This window comes from Tamandua tetradactyla, chromosome 2 (genome assembly GCF_023851605.1).
Source record: "Tamandua tetradactyla isolate mTamTet1 chromosome 2, mTamTet1.pri, whole genome shotgun sequence".
Lineage (NCBI taxonomy): Eukaryota > Metazoa > Chordata > Mammalia > Pilosa > Myrmecophagidae > Tamandua > Tamandua tetradactyla.
In genome coordinates, this window is record NC_135328.1 from 206033895 (window position 1) to 206053172 (window position 19278).

Sequence of the window (19278 nt, forward strand, 5' to 3'; positions counted from 1 at the left end):
CAAGCCAGGCCACTTGGACTCAAAGCTTGGCTCTGCCCCTCACAGGCTGGGCGACCTTGGGTAAATAACCCCTTTCTGCCTCTTCCCCCTCATCTGTAAAATGGGGTAAAAATAGCATCTTCTTTGCAAAGATGCTTTGAGGATTCAATGATTTAATGTCTATAAAGCACTTTGGAACAGTGTCTAATTGGTCATTATTGTGAAAATGATATCTCTCTGCAGTGGAATATGCTGCAGCCATTAAAGTGGTGATATAGATTCATCTTCATGGGAAGATAGTTTCCACACCTGTATTTTGTAAAATACCAGCACATATCAGTATGAGCCCATTCATGAGAACCATGTAATCATGTGTTTTGATTTCTCTATATGCAGACATCCATACAGAGAAGACTAGAAGGTCTGTACTCCTACATCAAGGAAGAAAGCAGCTAATTATTTCTGGGGATGGCTGCCAGTTCATTTTTATTTATTTTATATCTTTCTATACATCGGATTTTCCTTCAATGAGGACACTGCATTGTCCCAACTGGGAAAAAAGCAATAAAGTCATTTTCATTTGGTGGGGAGAAGGGAGTGGGAGGGTTGATTAGACACCACTGTGCAGGCAGTGGGCTGGTGGCCTGTGCACCCCCGCCCCCTGTGGCAGCTGGCCAAACCGTGTGCCCGGGTCCTCCCTGCTTCCAGGCCCTTCCTTGCATCCCTCTCTGCAGGTCTGAGCTCCTTCCTAGCTCAGCAGCCCAGAGGGGCCAGCTGGCTGGCGTACCGGAGTTGGGGTACTCCACCACAGTGGGCAGGTAGCGGCTCTCGTTCATGTCCACGGGCACAAAGGCTGTGTACTTGCTGATGACGTTGCAGGCCTTGCTGGTGTGCACGGCGTTGACCTGGAAGCGGCGGCTGGACCCTGCAGGGAGAAGTCGGGGTCCCTCAGAAGGTCGCCCCCGAAACCGGAGCTCCAGAGCTGAAAGGAGGGCTTGCCAACTTGTCAGTTAAGGACATTTAAAAACACATGTATAGACCAACATGACGAACCTACGTTACCACTTTTCAAAACAAAAGACATTTTAACTTAAAAAAGGTCAGATGGAGTGATGGTTTGGAGCTGCACATACCCCAGAAAAACTTGTTCTTAAACGTAACCCATTTCTGTGGCATGAACCCACTGTAAGTAGGACTTTTGACGAGGTGACTTCGGGTTAGGTGTGGCCCCCCTCTAACAGGATGGACCTTAATCCTGTCACTCGAGCCCTTTATAAGAGGAATGAAACTGAGAGGAGGGCAGAGAGGGCAACCAAAAGCTGAGCATCAACGGAACCCAGGAGAGACCAGGAGATGCCGCCAAGGGACCAGCTAAGGGTCAAGGATGGCCAGCAGCCAGCCCCAGGGCACCCCAGTCCTCGGGGAGAAAGCTTCCCCTGGATGCCTTGAGTCGGATCTCCCTAACCTCAGAACCAGGAATGAACAAACCCCCATTGTTTAACCTGATCCATTTCATGGTATTCGCTTGAGCAGCCAAAGGAAACAGACATTATCTCAGAAGAAAAGACAACTACTTCCCTTCAATAACTTTAGTGTTATTAAAAAAAAAAAAAAAAACCCTGTATGTGGTCTGTATTTTATTTTTCCATTTTGCAGCTGTCTAATGAGAACCTTGTGGCAGGACTTCTAGGTCCCCTGGCCGATGGGTAGGGACCACTGCCTTCGTGCATTTAACTGGTGAAAAGATTGAAAATCAGAAAGGGAGAGTGGCACGCACAGGGTCACATGGAGAGTTAGTGATGGGCCTGAGGCCAGAACCTGGGACTGTCTCCCCAAAGTCCAAGCTATTTCCATTTAATAGGTGAGCAGTCTCCTGGGCTTTCTGCCTTCCAGAGGGCTGTGCAAGGAGCCAAGGGGAATGCTTTGTACACTGAAGGTGAGGTGCTCATGGGAAGAAAAAATATATAGACAAAAAATACAGAGATACAAATAAGATAAAATATAGTATAAACATTATATTATTTCTATAAGTCAAATATAAACCTTTAGTAAGAGAACAATAATATAAAGTATGTATCTCTTTATATGTATGTCTATAGCTATTTTCCAAATGTATTCCTCTCCCAAGATTCCCCAGGCCACCTTCCTAGAGAAGTTGGCCCCTATTGCTGGACTAAGTTAGCTTTCCCCCTTCCTGTTAGACAATTTCTTGAATTCTTGTATTTCTTAATAGCAGGTAGGACAAACTCACTCAATTAATTCTTTATGTAGCTATTTGATTAATGTCTGCTTCCCTGCTGGACTGCATTAAGCACTCAGGGGAAGGAAGGGGAGCTGTGCTGTTCACTGCCCTTGCTGAAATGCATCTGCAGGGCCCAGGGCAGAGCCTGCCACCCACCCCCCAGCCCCCACGGGCAGTCAATAAACGGAGTGAGGGAGGGAGCCAGTGCCCCACAGCTCTGGGAGGCGTCTGTGGGGAGGGTGGGATCCCGCGCAGCGGGGCGCCTGCAATAGGGTCGTCCAGCCTCGGGAGCAGGAGCCCCACAGGAGGCGCTGCAGGTGGTGGTGGTGGGGGGTCACCGGGAAGGGGGGGGAGGGGAGACCCGGAGGGGCTGGGGGGGAGGAGAGAAGACTGTGGGTCCCGGGGCGGGGGTGGGGGCTGGAGGAGCCCAGGTGCCTCGAATGGGCAGGGGGCAGGCAGGGGGGTGAGGCTGGGTCCTGGAAGGGACGCAGCTCGGGGTGCTGAGGAGGGGTGGGTGGGGTGGGGGAAGGGGCGGCGCCCGGAGGCCGCCCGCCGCGCTCACCCTGCTCGATCTCGTCCTCGCGCTCCGCCAGCTGCTCGAAGTCGCGGATGATGGCGCGGGCCGCCAGGTGGTGGAAGGTCTCGTTCCACAGGTCGGCGTCGCGCGCGCCGCCGGGTTCGGGGCCCGGGGCCCCCAGCGCGAAGCTCACCTCCCACTGCAGGCGCTGGCTGTCGCGCAGGCCTTTGACCACGGCCTTGCCCAGCACCGGGCCCGGGGCGGCGGGCCTGCGGGGACTGGCCTGCTCCTGGGGCTCGGCCTGGGGCTCCCAGTCCGACGACGTCTCGGTCTCCCGGGTGAGGGGAGGGCGATGAGACGGCTCTGTGGGTGGAAGGACAGGCGTGAGCTGGACAGACGGCCAGTCCCCAGAGGACATCATCCCTCCCTGGGGAGCAGACACCCCTGGGAAAGGAGAACCCCTTCCTCCATCGCCCGCCCAGGGAACGGACATCTCCTTCTCCAGGACAGCTGGGGCCGCATGGGATTGCCCCAGGGAGGAAGGGACCGACCCACTGCCCAGGAAGTCAGTTCCCCGAGGAGGCCAGGCAGGGTGGGGTGGGGACAAGGAGTTCAGGTGCACAGAATGCAGCCGCAGGGTGACTCGGAGAGCCTCACAGCAGTGCACCCCACCCCCACCCTGGGAACTGCCATCTGCCCCAGGCCTGTCACCTGCATCTGGACCACAGCCAAGACTTCCCCCTTGCCCCTCTCCTGTCTCCACTTCTGTCGTGGACCCTGCAGCCACTTACCCGGCTCCCGGGGGCTGCGGCTGTCTGCGGCAGGCTTCAGGCGGGACCCAAGATCCGGCTCTTTCATGGGGCTCCAGGCCTGGGGCTCCAGGCCTGAGGGAGGGAAGGGTTGGCAGCCTTGGGGCAGCAGAGAGGGCCTGCGGGCCCCTGGGCCCCGGAGTTTGGGGCCCTGGCTCAGGTCCTGGCCACTGTTCAGCAAGGGCTAGGGGTGGGAAAGGAGGAGGAGAGGAGGCTGAGCCCCAGGGGGCAGGGCCCCTTCCCCCCACAGCTCCTTCCCCCGCATCTCAGCCCCAAGTCTCAGGGACACCAGACCTCATGAGGAACAGAGGGTGACGAATCCCAAACCACGGCTAAACACCAGTGCACGGAAACAGCCGTCACCAATAATTCTAACTCCGCTTTTTCTTTTTTGGCATAAAGTTTAAAACTAGTGTGTGTAGTTAAAATTATCAACCTTTTTCCTTATGTCTTCTCATATGCTTAGGAAGTTCTTCACACAAAAAAAATTCTAGAATGTTTTGGATTTTGTTTTTGTTTATATGTTTAAATCTTTTATTTACATAAAATATATTTTGGTAAAAGAGCGGAACCAGCTTTTTACTTGGTTTTCCAAATGGCACAATTGCAACACCATTTATTGAATACAGCCCTTCCCTGGAGTCCCTATGTTGATCAGTTCCCCACCTCTCTCCTGACAACGCGCTCACGCATGTTTGGCTGTATTTCTGGGCTTTTGGTTCTGCTTTGTTTTAATCTTTTCTTGTGCTGCTACAAAAAAAAAAAAAAAAAAAAAAGGCAAGTGATAAACTTGCAATATATTTGCAATATGTATGACAAAGATCACTTTCAAGAAGATGCTCTTATAAATACTGGGAGAAAATAAAAACTTAATAGAGTAATAGGTTAAAGGCATTTGCAGGAAGTTCGTAGCAAAAATACCCAATAAGCCCATGAAAAACTAGAGCATTGCAAATTAAAACAAGTTGCCATTTTTTTTTCCATCTTGCAGATTGGCAAATATTTAGAAAAGTGTGATGGCATGCAGGGTGGCCAATGGGAGACAGGTCTCTGTACTGGGACACCAGTTTAGCAATGTACCTTCTAGCAAGGTTGAAAAATATATGTGCCCCTCTGATCCAACAATTCCACTTTTAGGGATTTAATCCTGTGGAAATACTCACACAAGGGTGCAAATATCTATGTGCAAGTTTATTTGTTGCAGTATTGTTTGTAAAAGTGAAAGTCTGGAAACTATCTAAATATCCCTAAGGAGAGGCTGGTAAATAGATTATGGGCACACCCATGCAATGGAGCACCACACAACCCTGAAAAGAAGGAGGTCGATTTCTTTATAACCAGTATGGGAAGATGTCTGAGAGAAAACTTATTTTTTAAGAAGTACATTGCAAATGATCTGTTGTGATTGTGAATGTGGCTGGATTCTTATATACATTTATCAAAACTTATAGGACGGTTCCCCCCCAAAAAAGCCATTTTACTCTATGGAAAGAGAAAATGAATTTAAAAGATATTTTAAAAAGTAAATTGGAGGGCAGCTTGTATATATGATTATTAAAACCTTAAGCATGCATTTGTGTGTGTGTAATATATCTAGAAAGAAACATCGAAAACCAAGTGGATTTGGGCATTGGGGATGGCACTTTTATTTTGTACCCAACTGAACTGTTTGAGGGATTTTATTTCAAACTCTGAGTAGGTACTATTTTCATAATGAAAGAATAGTAACAATTCACAATGAGTTTAGAGTCTCTGGCAACATGTACCCTCCCCCCCCCCGTAGGGGGAGGGGTGGGGTCACGAAGGCATTTACTAGGTGTAACGGAGAGAAAAACTGCGCTCAGGTTTTCAGGTCAATGGTTCATCCTGGGGGCTTTTTCATTCCTATTGAGTATTCGTTGAAGGGACACTGCCTCCTCATGAGGTGGGACCTCCTGGAAGCAGGGGCTGGCATCCTTCTTCCTGCCTCCTCTGGGTACAAGGTGTGGCATACGTGGGGACCCGGTCATACTCAAGATGACTCAGTCAGAGCTGGTACCCCACCATGGCTGCTGGGCCAGGGGATCCCTAAACCTGCCCCCTCCCCCATGAAAGACTGGGATTTACCCCACTCCTGCCCCATCATTCTCACCATACTGGGTAAGAGACAAACAAAAACAGCTACAGTTTCCACGGCAACAGATTAGCCTAAACTCCGGTCCTTCACCCTGCCAGAGGCTGCAGGGAGTGTGTGCACGGTGTACGCATACACATGTGTATCCGCATGTGCAAGCGTGTTAGGAAGCATTAGACAGGGAGAAAAGCCAGGCAGGGCATATGGTAAGATGAGGAAAGATGGGCCAGAAGATCTAAGAAGCAAGCAGGGAGAAGAGAAGCCAACTTCACCAGTGCTTTCACCAAGGTTGGGCTGCCATCTATAGGGCACCCTCTGTGTGCCAGGTGCTGTGCCAGGCACCTTATCCCTTCCCCACCAATGCCTGGGAAAGGGCTCCCACGAAATATCTGTTGATGGATGCTAACCGGATCATCTGCACAAACTATCCTTTCCATTTCGTAGATGAAGCGGCTGGCGCTCAGGAATGGTAAGTAAGTGTCCGAGGAGCAGGGTCTGCTGAACTCTAGGGCCAGATTTCCCTCTGCATCAAGTGGTCCCTGTCTCAGCACAGCGAAGGGCCCCTGGGACAAGGTAGTGAAATCCCTGCCTTTGGGGAGTTTAAGGTCTTATGGCTATGTGGGGGGTGACAGGGATGGTGGGCGGGGATGGGAGAGGAGGGGCATTCAGAGAGGAGAATGAAAAGGCTGCTTTTATGGAACCACAGAGGCACAAGGCTAATCTCCATGGATGCCACATTCTTAAGAAAACAAGAGCCTGCAGATGACACCAAACGGCAATTTGGTTTAGGATAGTGGTTCTCAACCAGGGGGTGATTTTGCCCTCTAGGGGACATTTGGCAATGTCTCCAGACATTTTTGGTTGTCAGAGCTTGGTGGGGAAGGGGTGGTGCTAATAGCTTCTAGTAAGCAGAGGTGAGAAATGCTGCTAAATATTCTTTAAAGCACAGGACAGCCCCCTCCCCAAACAAAAATTATCATGTCAACAGTGTGGAGGTTGAGAGATCCTGATCTAGAAGGACAGTGGGTGACTGTTTCTACTCTGGTTCTCTCCAGTTATCTCTGCTTTGGGTAAAGGCACAATCCCTGGAATTTGCAGGAGGTGTGATGTGATATGAGAATTAAAGCAAGGGCTTTGAAGGCAGAAAGACTTGGGCTGCAATCCCCTGTGACCCTGGATAAGTTGCTTTACCTCTCTGGTCCTTAATCTCCAGACCTGTACAAGTGGGGGTGGCTAGTCCCCACAATGACTCTTCTCCCAGGGAGGCTGTAAAATCAAATGAGAATGTCGATGGGGATGCTTTTTGCCAACTGTGAAGTGCTGTGTGCAGGGAATGGGTGGTCTCATTGACGGATGGTATTATTAGGAAGGTGTCATCGGGGATCAAGCAGGTGAAGGTCCAGCAAAGAGAGAAGGGAGTGAATCACTCTGCAGTTTAAGTTATGGACAGGCTGAGTGGCTGTGGTTGGAGCAGGAGATACAGCTCTCACCGGACCATGTCCTCCCTGCCACAACCTGCCCAGCTCAGGTACCTGCAAATCAATCTGCCACTGCTGGGTCTCTGGGCTGATCTGATTGGTGAGGTCCTGCAGCTTGGCTTTCTGCAATGGGTGTCTTCTGGTGGCCACTATGGAATCACTGGCAGCGTGGGTTCTTGGGGAGGGCTTGTGGTTGGTGATCTGGTTGGTGCTGTATGCCCGCCGTCGCTGGGAGAAGTCCAAACCTGGTGAAAAGCCATTGGGGGCTGCAGAGAAGCCATTGGGGTGGAGGAGAGCAGGGAAAGAGAGAGAGAGAGAGACCTGCATGCTCCTTTCCTTCTTGGAAACCTCCTGGGGTCTCCATTTCTTGCCTCAAATATGTGCAGGTGTCTCACCTGGCATTCAAAAGCTTGCCTGATCCGGCCCTAATCTATCTTTCCAGCTACTCCCCTTTCTGTTCCCTTTTCCAGGTACCATATGCTCCAGACAAACTAGATGAGTAACAAAATGTGTATTGTATGTGTCTTCTAATTGCCACACCTGGCTAACTTTGCTTAGGTAACATCTGAGATTCTGAAGCCTGGAATCTCTTTTCCCTCCCACTTCTAAGGGCTATTCTCCTCCTTAAGCCTTTGTTGATAGCCTCTACCAGATGTTGCCTTTCTTTGCCTGGGATCCCCATGGTTTATTATATTTTCCTTTGGCCCCTGTCATTCTGCTTTCTATCAGAGTTAAGGCCAATTGTTTCTCTCACTCAGTGGAGAGCCCTTGAGGGCTTGAGCCCTCTTTACTTCCTTCTCTGCGATCACTACCCAGCATTAGAAGGAGATCATTAAGTGCCCTCTGAAAGGAAACTGAAAAAAAAAAAGGCTTTGGATCAGACATATCTAGAACCTTTGGCCTCCACCTCTTTCAAGCTCTGTGTATTTAACCAAGTAGATTAAATTCTCCATGGCTCAGTTTCCTGATCTGTAAAGTGGGTATAACAGTACCCACCTGAGTGCAGCTGCTTACCATTGAATAAGATCGCTTTTATAAAGTGCCTAATAGTTGTTCAACAAAAGGAAACAATCATATGGTCTCCCGGGGACAGGGAGTGGGGTACGGACAGCAGCAGGCTAACCGGGGCTGGTGGATGAGTCTCCACTGGAGGGCCTGGCATCCTGGTTCTTCCCCAGGTTCAAAGGTGCCTCTGAGCTCTTGGCACAGTCTCCGCTGTCCGGGCCGGGACCCTCATCCTGTGAGTGGTAGAAGACGGAGCCTCTGGACTCCTGAGAGTGCAGCATGCTGTACTGTTGCCTTTTGTCCTGGAGGGAGGGAGAGAAAAGGGGCTGGGAGTGAGACCAGACATGGCGAAGGCCTTCGGAGAAGCAGCAAGGGGTGTGTTTTTGTTCCCTAGCTGCTAAAACAAATATCATACCATGGGTTAGCTTAACAAAAAAGAATGTTTTTGGTTCATGGTTTCAGACACTAGAGAGCTTGCTTCTTCCTGGGGTGGGTGTTTTCTGCCTGGATGGCAATTTGGGGGTTCCTTGGCTTTTCTGTTATATGGCAATGCACGAGGTGGCATCTTCTATTTTCTCTTCTGGGTTCCTTTGACTTCCAGCTTCTGGTTCCTCCCCTTGTCTTCTTGTGGCTTCCTTTCCATGTTTAATTTCTTTTGCTTTTAAGGTCTTCAGCCATATTGGATTAAGGCCCACCCTTACTCAGTTTGGGCACACTTTGAGTAATGACATTTTCAAAGCTCCTATTTACAAAGCAGCTCACACTGGGGGCTGGGAGTGAAGCATGCCATTTATGGGATCCATGATTCAGGCCCCAACAGGGTGGAAGGGGAGGTGAATGAAGTTCCACTGCTGAAAAACCAGAATAATAGGTAAAATTTTTGCTTGTTTGGAGGATTTAGGCAGACTTCTGTTCAAGAGATGGTGAGTGTGATTGCCTTTTCATATCACTTACGTTGCTCTTATTTTTAGTTGTTGGCTTCTTTCTTAAACATTTATAAATTTTAATTATAAATGTCACCCCTGCCCCCAAACAGGTAACCAAAACTAACAAAATTAACCTTCTGTTCCATTCCATTCTCCATGATATATATATATATATAGCACACATATATACACACATGCAAATATACAATATATATTTTATATATATCTCTCTTTATATAAATAAATGGGCTTTGGTGGTTATTTTTGGTGGCTATTTTTTATTTATAAAAATTGAATGACATCACTTACATTTATCAGTATCCTGAATTTGGCACTTAAAACACTTTGAAAATCCTGCATGTCAATCATTGTTTTTAACATCTGACTTCACAGTATTTGCTGCACCCTATAGTTAAGAATTCATTCATTTGGTGGCTGTATATTTTTTATTTTTCTTGTTTTAAACACTTTATTTCAAAATAATTTCAAACTAACTATTTATTTATTTTTAAAGTTTTATTTAGGTAATATATATATATCGTACAATTTCTCATTTTAACCATTTTTAAGTATAGCATTCACTGGTAACTCTCCTTTCCTCATCCCCACCTCACCTTTGGTAACCCGTAATCTACTTTCTGTCTCTATTAGTTTGCATATTCTAGTTATTTCATATGAGTGAGATCATACAATAGTTGTCCTTTTGTGTTTTGGTTATTTCACACACGATGATTTCAAGGTTCGTGTTGTAGCATATATCAGAACTTAATTCATTATATGGCTGAATAATATCCATTGTATGTATATACCTCATTTAGTTTTTCTGTTTGTCCATTGATGGACACTTGGGTTACTTCCACCTTTTGGCTATTATGAGTAATGCTGCTATGACGTTGGGGTACAGATATCTGTCCAAGTCCTTGCTTTCATTTCTTTGGGGTAGTAGGAATTCCAGGTCATATGGTAATTCTATGCTTAACTTTCTGCGGCACCATCAAAATGTTTTCCACAGTAGGTGCACCTTTTTATACTGCTAGCCACAATGTATGCGTGTTCTTCTGTCTCCACACGCTTGCCAATATTTGGTACTTTTATTTTTTATTTTTATAATAATAGCTGTTTCAGTGGGTATGAAGAGTTATCTCGCGTGGTTTTGATTTGCATTTCCCTAACAGCTAATGATGTTGAGCATCTTTTCATGTGCTTATTGGCCATTTGCATATCTTTGAAAAAGTGTCTATTCAAGGTCATGGTCAATTTTAAAAACTGAGTTGTTTGTCTTTTTGTTTTGTTGAGTTGTAGGTGTTTGTTTTTTTTTTAACACTCTGGATATAAATCCTTATCAGATATATGGTTTCCAAGTATGTTCCGTAGATTGCCTTTTCATGTTCTCCATAATGTTATTTGATGCAAAAATTAAAAAAATTTTGATGTAGTTCAATTTGTTTCTTTTGTTGTTCATGCTTTTGTTGTAAAGCCCAAGAATCCATTTCCTAATATAAGGTCCTGGAGATATTTCTCTCTGTTTTCTTCAAGGAGTTTGTGGTGGTTTGAAGCTGTATGTATCCCAGAAAAACATGTTCTTAAAGTTAATCCATTCCTGTGGGTATTAACCATTGCAACAGGACCTTTTGATGAAGCTACTATATTCAGGATGAGTCTTCATTCGATTACCGAAGTCATTTATGAATGGGATGAATACAGAGCCTGAGGAGGGTGGGGGTGGGGAGCCATGGAAGCAAGAAGCTGAAAGCAACAAAACCCAGAAGAAAAAGGAGAGACCAGCAGACACCGCCAAGTGCCTTGCCATGTGGCAGGAGAGCCAAGGACTGCCAACATCTGGTCTTTGGGAAGCAAGCATCGCCTTGATGACGCCTTGATTTGGACATTTTCCTGGCCTCAAACTGAAAGCTAATAACGTCCCATTGTTTCAGCCAGTCCATTTCATGGTATCTGTTTTAAGCAGCCTAAGAAACTAATACAGAGTATATTTAGGTCTTTGATCTATTTTGAGTTATTTTTTAGATATGGAATGAGGTAGGGGTTTACTTTCATTTGCATGTGGATATCCAGGCTTTCCAAGACAATTTATTGAAGAGATTATACTTTCCTCATTGAGTGTACTTGGAACCCTTGTCAAAAATGAATTGGCCATGGATGCAAGGGTTTATTTCTGTATGCTCAATTTTGTTCTTTTGGTCTATATGTGTGTCCTTGTGCTAGAACCACACTGTTTTGATTACTGATGCTTTGTAATTCATTTTGAATCAGAAAGTCTGAGTCCTCTAACTTTGTTCTTTTTCAAGAAGTTTTTGGCTATTTGGGGTCCCTTTCCCTCCTGTATGTACTTGATGACTGACTTCCATTTCTGTGAAGAAGGCTTTGGAATTGTGATTGTGATTGCATTGAAGCTCTGAATGACTTTGGGTTGTATTAACATCTTAATAATGTTTTATCTTCTAATCCATGAACAAAGAATGTTTTTCCAATTATTTAGGTTTTATTTAATTGCTTTCAGGAATGTTTGTAGTTTTCTGTCCTTACATCATCCTTGGATAAATTTATTCCTAAATATTTGATTCTTTTAGTTGCTTTGGGAAATGGAATTGCTTTCTTGATTTCTCACTGCCGATGTAGAGAAACATCACCATTTTCGTGTGTTGATCTTGTACCCCTCCACTTCGCTGAAATAGTTTATTAGCTCTAGCAGCTTTCTGATAGATTCTTTGGGATTTTCTATACATAGGATAAGGTCATCTGTGAATAAGGAAAGTCTTATTTCTTCCTTTTCACTTTGGGTACCTTTTATTTCTTTTCCTGACTATCTTCTCTGACTAGAATTTCCTAAATAATGTTGAATAACAGTTGGTGAAAGCAGGTATCCTTTTTTTCATTCTTGATCTTAGTGGGAAAATTTTTGGTCTTTCACGATTTAATATGATATTAGCTATGGCTTTTTCATATATGCCCTTTATCATAATGAGGATGTTTCCTTCTACTCTAGATTTCTAAGTGTTTTTATCAAGAAAATGTCCTAGGTTTGGTAAAATGCCTTTTCTACATCAATTGAGATGATCATGTGTTTTTTTCTCCTTCATTTTGTTAATGTGGCATATTACATTAATTGATTTTCCTATGTTAAACCACACTTGCATTTGTGGGCTAAATCCCATTTTGGGGATTGTTTTGGTCATTGTTTTAGTTTCCTTTTTGCTAAAGCAAAATGGGTTGGCTTAAACAATAGTGGGTTGGCTTGAACAATAGGAATTTATTGGTTCATGGTTTTGAGGCTAGGAGAAGTCCCAATTGAGGCATCAGCAAGGTAATGCTCTCTTCCCAAAGACTGGAATTCTGGGTTTGACTGCCAATTATCCTTGGCTCTTGGCTCCTCTGTCACAAAGCAATGCACATGGTGGCCTCTCCTGCTCCCTCCCTTCTCTTCTGGGTTCCATTGACCTTCAGCTTCCTGGTGACCATTGCTTTCTCTCTGTCTGAATTTCATTCTGTTTATAAAGGACCCCAGTAATAGTATTAAGATCCTGACTTCCGGGCCAAGATGGTGGCTTAACAATGTGCACATTTTAGTTTGTCTTCCAGAACAACTACTAAATAACCAGACACAGTACAGAACAGCTCTTGGGGCCATGCCAGTGACTGGATACACAGCATACCAGTCTGGACCAGCTGGGCTGGCTGCGAGCCCCCCCAGAACCGTGAGTTCCCCAAGTCGCAGCAGCCAGCACCCCTCTCCCACAGGCTGCCTCCCAGAGGGGAAAGGAAAGAGACTTTACCGGCAGCAGGGGCTGAGCCCAACCAAACACTAATTGTGGAATTAAATTAACAAATTCTGACTACTAAAAATAGGCCCCCAGCTCAGGTGAACCTGGTCAAAGTGGAGGTTGCTCATTTTGCCCTGGTGCCAAGGGGGCAGGGCTGACAGAAAAAGGAAAAAAAGAGAAGGAAACAGAGGTTTTTGTGGCTGTGTGTTTACAAAGGCTTGACTGCCTTTGGATACAGTGGCAGGGCTCCTCAGGCTGCAATTGCCCCAGGCATAGGCAGAAACAAGCTCGTTTGAGGGCTTGTCTGGAGTCTGTGACTTCCCCAGAGGAGGGGTGAAGCCAAACTCTGGTGGAATCCCTCCCGTAAGGAATTCAGACACCAGGGCTTGGTAATTTGAAGCCATTAAAGCCAGCCTACAACCTCTCCTCTGTCTCCACCATGCCCCCAGCAGGGAGAGTTTGCCAAAGATAAAGGTACTGCATCATCTTATACTGGTGGGACCTGCAGGCAGACAAGCACCACATACTGGGCAGGATAAGAAAAACAGAGTCTAGAGACTTCACAGGAAAGTCTTTCAACATGCTGGGTCTCACCCTCAGGGAAAACTGACACAGGTGACTCTTTCTTCCTGATAGGAGGCCAGTTTGGTCTGGGAAAATCTGGCTGGGGTCTATAATACCTAAGTAGACCCTCCTAAAGTGTATGGTGTTGGGGAAGGCACCATACAAGCAGGGCAAGAAACAAGAACTGAAAAATTCTCCTCTGTTAGACAAAACTTAAGCTAGAGGTCCAGATAAAGGTGAACTGAATGTCAAAGAACAAATAGACAACAAATTCATCGAGCAAGAAAACCCTAGGTAAAAGAAGTGAAAGCAATCTCCAGAATAAACTAATTAAGGTAATTAAATGCCTAGACACCAGCAAAAAGTAACAAATCACAGTGGGAAAATTGAAGATATGGCCCAGTCAGATGAACAAACCAACAATTCAAATGAGATATAGGAGCTGAAACAATTAATTCAGAATATACGAACAGACATGGACAACCTCATCAAAAACCAAATCAATGAATTGAAGGAGGATATAAAGAAGGCAAGGAATGAACAAAAATAAGAAATCAAAATTCTGAAAAAACAAATCACAGAACTTATGGGAATGAAAGACATGGTAGAAGAGATGAAAAAAAAAACAATGGAAACCTACAATGGTAGATTCCGAGAGGCAGAACATAGGATTAGTGAACTGGAGGATGGAACATCTGAAATCCAGCAAGAAAAAGAAAATGTAGGGTAAAAAATGGAAAAATATGAGCAGGGACTCAGGGAACTGAAGGACAATATGAAGCACATGAATATACGTGTTGTGGGTGTCCCAGAAGGAGAAGAGAAGGGAAAAGGAGGAGAAAAACTAATGGAGGAAATTATCACTGAAAATTTCCCAACTCTTATGAAAGACATAAAATTACAGATTCAAGAAATGCAGCGTACCCCAAAGAGAATAGATTCAAAGAGACATACTCCAAGACATTTAATAATCAGAATGTCAAAGTTCAGAGAAAGAGAGGATCTTGAAAGCAGCAAGAGAAAAGCAATCCATCATGTACAAGGGAAGCCCAATAAGACTATGCGCAGATCTCCAAGCAGAAACCATGGAGGCGAGAAGACAGTGGGATGATATATATATTTAAATTATTAAAAGAGAAAAACTGTCAACCAAGAATTCTATATCCAGCAAAATTGTCCTTCAAAAATGAGGGAGAAATTAAAACATTTTCAGACAAAAAATCACTGAGAGAATTTGTGACCAAGAGACCAGCTCTGCAAGAAACACTAAAGGGAGCACTAGAGACAGATACGAAAAGACAGAAGAGAGAGGTGTGGAGAAGAGTGTAGAAAGGAAGACTATGAATAAAGGTAAAAAGAAGGAAAATTAGATATGACATATAAAATCCAGAAGGCAAAATAGTAGAAGAAAGTATTACCCATGCAGTAATAACACTAAATGTTAATGGATTAAACTCCCCAATCAAATGACATAGACTGGCAGAATGGATTACAAAACAGGACCTGTTTATATGCTGTCTCTACTCAAAGGACATGAGGGCAAGGACACAAATGGACATTTGCACACCAATGTTTACAGCAGCATTATTTACAATTACCAAGAGATGGAAACAGCCAAAATGTCCATCAACAAACGGGTGGCTAAACGAACTGTGGCATACACATACGATGGAATATTATTACAGCTGTAAGACAGAATAAAGTTATGAAGTATGTAACAACATGGAAGGACCTTAAGGACATTATGCTGAGTGTGATTAGCCAAAAACAAAAGGACAAATACTGTATGGTCTCACTGATATGAACTGACATTAGTGAACAAACTTGGAATATTTCATTGCTAACAGAGACCATCAGGAGATAGAAATAGGGTAAGATATTGGGTAACTGGAGCTGAAGTGATACAGATTGTGCAACAGGACTGAATATAAAAACCCAGAAATGGACAGCACAATACTACCTAACTGTAATACAATTATGTTAAAACACTGAATGAAGCTGAATGTGAGAATGACAGAGGGAGGAGGGCTGGGGCATAAATGAAATCAGAAAGAAAGATAGACAATAAAGATTGAGATGGTATAATCTAGGAATGCCTAGAGTGTATAATGATAGTGACTAAATGTACAAATTTAAAAATGTTTTTGCATGAGGAAGAACAAAGGAATGTAATTACTGCAGGGTGCTGAAAATAGATGGTAATTAATATTTTAAAACTTCAACTTGTGTGTGAGACTAAAGCAAAAAATGTTTATTTGGTACAAAATTTATATTTTGACTAGTGCATCCCCTAATATAACTTATGTAGATAGTTGATTGAACAACACGGGTACATGGAACCTGGGGTAGGATATGAGATTTTGTTGGTTTGTCCAGAGTGATGCCCCAATGAATCCCAGAGTGATTTGATCAGTGAGTGGAAAAGTATTTGCAAGATCCCCTTCAGAGAATGGTGAGAATGGGGGAAAATTCAGCCTCCCCAAGTTGAATTCTTGATTTTCTCACGGGCAGTGTGGACAACCCCAGTCTTGGAGTTTGTTCATATGAAACTTAACTCCACAAAGGATAGGTCAAGCCTTCTTAAAATTAGGCCTAAGAGTCACTCCCAAGAGAGCCTCTTTTTTGCTCAGATGTGGCCTCTCTCTCCAGCCAATACAACAAGCAAACTCATCACCCTCCCCCTGTCTATGTGGGACATGACTCCCAGGGGTGTAGACCTTCCTGGCAATGTGGGACAGAAATCCCAGAATGAGCTGAGACTCAGCATCAAGGGATTGAGAAAAACTCTAGAATGAGATGACACCCAGCATCAAGGGATTGAGAAAACCTTCTCAACCAAAAGGGGGAAGAGTGAAATGAGACAAAGTGTCAATAGCTGAGAGATTCCAAACAGAGTCAAGAGGTTATCCTGGAGGTTATTCTTATGCATTAAGTAGATATCACCTTGCTATCCAAGATGTAATGGAGAGGCTGGAGGGAACTGCCTGAAACTGTAGAGCTGTGTTCCAGTAGCCATGTTTCTTTTCTTTTTTTTTTTTTTTTTTTACATGGGCAGGCACCGGGAGCCATGTTTCTTGATGATGATTGCATAATGATATAGCTTTCACAATGTGTCTGTGTGATTGTGAAAACCTTGTGTCTGATGGTCCTTGTCAGCAGACGAGCAGAACATGTGGAATAAAAATAAATAATGGGGGAACAAATGTTAAAATAAATTTAATTTGAAATGCTAGTAATTGGTGAAGGGGAGGGGTAAGGGGTATGGTATGTAAAATTTTTTTTTCTGTTTTCGTTTTATTTCTTTTTCTGAACTGATGCAAATGTTCTAAGAAATGATCATGATGATGAATATGCAACTATGTGATGATATTGTGAATTACTGATTATATATGTAGAACAGAATGAGCATATAATAAGAATGTTTGTGTTTTTTTCTTGTAATTCTTTTTTTTTTTTATTAATTAACGGAAAAAAAGAAATTAACCCAACATTTAGAAATCATACCATTCTACATATGCAATCAGTAATTCTTTAACATCATCACATAGATGCATGATCATCGTTTCTTAGTACATTTGCATCGGTTTAGAAGAACTAGCAACACAACAGAAAAAGAAATAGAATGTTAATATAGAGGAAAAAATAAAAGTAATAATAATAGTAAAAAAAAAAAACCAAACCTATATCTCAGATGCAGCTTCATTCAGTGTTTTAACATGATTACTTTACAATTAGGTATTATTGTGCTGTCCATTTTTGAGTTTTTGTATCTAGTCCTGTTGCACAGTCTGTATCCCTTCAGCTCCAATTACCCATTATCTTACCCTGTTTCTAACTCCTGCTGGACTCTGTTACCAATGACATATTCCAAGTTTATTCTCGAATGTCGGTTCACATCATTGGGACCATACAGTATTTGTCCTTTAGTTTTTGGCTGGACTCACTCAGCATAAAGTTCTCTAGGTCCATCCATGTTATTACATGCTTCATAAGTTTATCCTGTCTTAAAGCTGCATAATATTCCATCGTATGTGTATACCACAGTTTGTTTAGCCACTCGTCTGTTGATGGGCATTTTGGCTGTTTCTATCTCTTTGCAATTGTAAATAACGCTGCTATAAACATTGGTGGTAATTCTTTTTTAATTAATAAAAAATCTAAAAAGAAAAAGAAGAAAAGAAAAGTCCTAATTGAGGTGGGGCACATGTTAACTGAAGTAACCTCATCAAAAGATTCTACTTTCAAGGGTTCACACTCACAGGAATGGATTAATTTTAAGAACATGTTTTTCTGGGGTACAGAACTCCAAACCACCACAGTTGTGTTGTATTATCCTTTTGATGTGCTATTGGGTACAGTTTGCTAGTAGTTTGTTGAAAATTTTTGCATTGATATTCATAAAGGATATTAGTATATAATTCTCTTGTCTTGTGGTATTTTTATCAAGATTTTTGTATCAGGATGACATTGGCTTCAAAGAATAACTTAGAAAGTATTCCCTTCTCTTCAATTTCTTTTTCCTGATATCTTTTCGTTCTTTGTCCATGTTTGCCTTTAGCTCTTTGAGCATATTTAGGACAATTTTTTTTAGAAAAGTTGTTGTCTGGCACATTCAAAACGTGGTTTTCCTTGTTGATGGTTTCTGATGTTTTGTCTTATTCCTTTGGATGGGCCATTATTTCCTGTTTCTTTGTTTGTCTTGCAATCTTTTTTTGCATATTGTACATTTGAACATTTCAGTGTACAAACTCTGAAATTTCAGCCCACAGCTATTTGTTCCTTAAGTTTGGATCCGCTAGTGATATGACAGAGAGTTTTTGAATGCCAGGAGCTAACAAAAGCAATCAATCAAACAAAAACCACCTTTCCTAGTCTTTTAAAATCATGTTGGCTGTATGTTGGCCGGTGCTGTCCTTCAGAGCTTTTCCCTCCTGACAATAAACTTGAAGAACAGCTCAAGGCAAAAGTTCAGGGTACTCTTCAGTCTTTTCTGAGCATGTGTTTTATCTTGGACATGCACTCTTGGCCTTAGGCATTTCTCCATTTACATAGATCTTAATGCTACATTTTCTTCCTATGAATTAGTCTTTTCTCTTGGCCCAGGGAGCTCTATTGTGTATCTTAAAGCCAGTAATGCCTTTCCCCAGGCCCCTGGGATTGGGTTGATTCCTAAACTGATTTAGCTGGCTGTAAACTGCTTCTGCATCCAGGGCAAGCTCCAGAACAGTGAGCCAGGGATGAGGGTCCTGGTTCGGTCTTTCATTCTGCCATCAGCTAGATAGGTGCAGACATTCACGTACCACAGCATGCACAGAGAGGTTACTCTGCTTTCTCTGGAGCCAGAACTAGGGATCTGCACTGAAAGCATAGTCTGCCTCGGTGCTAAGCTGGAAGGGATTTGGGGAAGGGCCATTAATGGCATCTTACGGTTTTTCTGCCAGACTTTTAAGTTGCCTTTTTCTTGATTTGGCATTTGCCCAGTTATTGCAACCCTTTAACTGTTTTCAAGATCTCTGAAAAAGATGGGTTTGTCAGTTTTCATTAGTTCTTTAAAGATTCTGTTGGGGGAATGGAGTGTCTCGTTCCACCATATTGATGAATCCACTCCTCCTGGCTAATTATTTTTGCCACCATAAAAATGTTATGATAAATCCTTGGATATAAACCCATTATGCTATTTTTATTTCTATGGGTTAAGGTCTTAAGACTCTAGGTTGATAAGTCTATGTATTTTTAATTTCATTAGTGAGTTTTAGATTTCTTTCCAACTGCACTTTGGCAGATCATGTTTATACCAGCATTGGTGAGGGTATCTTTTACCCACCCACCCTCTGAATACAGAAGAGAACTTTTCCAGTCTTGTGGG

At 43.5% G+C, this 19278-nt stretch overlaps 1 protein-coding gene across 2 annotated transcripts in view; it reads right to left on the reverse strand.

The window, feature by feature from the left end:
- The window catches only part of VWA5B1 (von Willebrand factor A domain containing 5B1), a 55866-nt gene that overhangs the window by 8465 nt on the left and 28123 nt on the right, over nucleotides 1-19278 (reverse strand). The window contains exons 13-17 of one of the 2 annotated variants that reach the window (XM_077151019.1): nucleotides 8262-8445; nucleotides 7193-7404; nucleotides 3530-3731; nucleotides 2784-3101; nucleotides 767-904 (exon numbers count right to left, since the gene is read on the reverse strand). In XM_077151019.1, the coding sequence (XP_077007134.1) occupies nucleotides 767-904; nucleotides 2784-3101; nucleotides 3530-3731; nucleotides 7193-7404; nucleotides 8262-8445 (1054 nt within the window). The remainder of the gene's footprint in view (nucleotides 1-766; nucleotides 905-2783; nucleotides 3102-3529; nucleotides 3732-7192; nucleotides 7405-8261; nucleotides 8446-19278) is intronic. The other variant, XM_077151020.1, reaches the window with a different exon arrangement.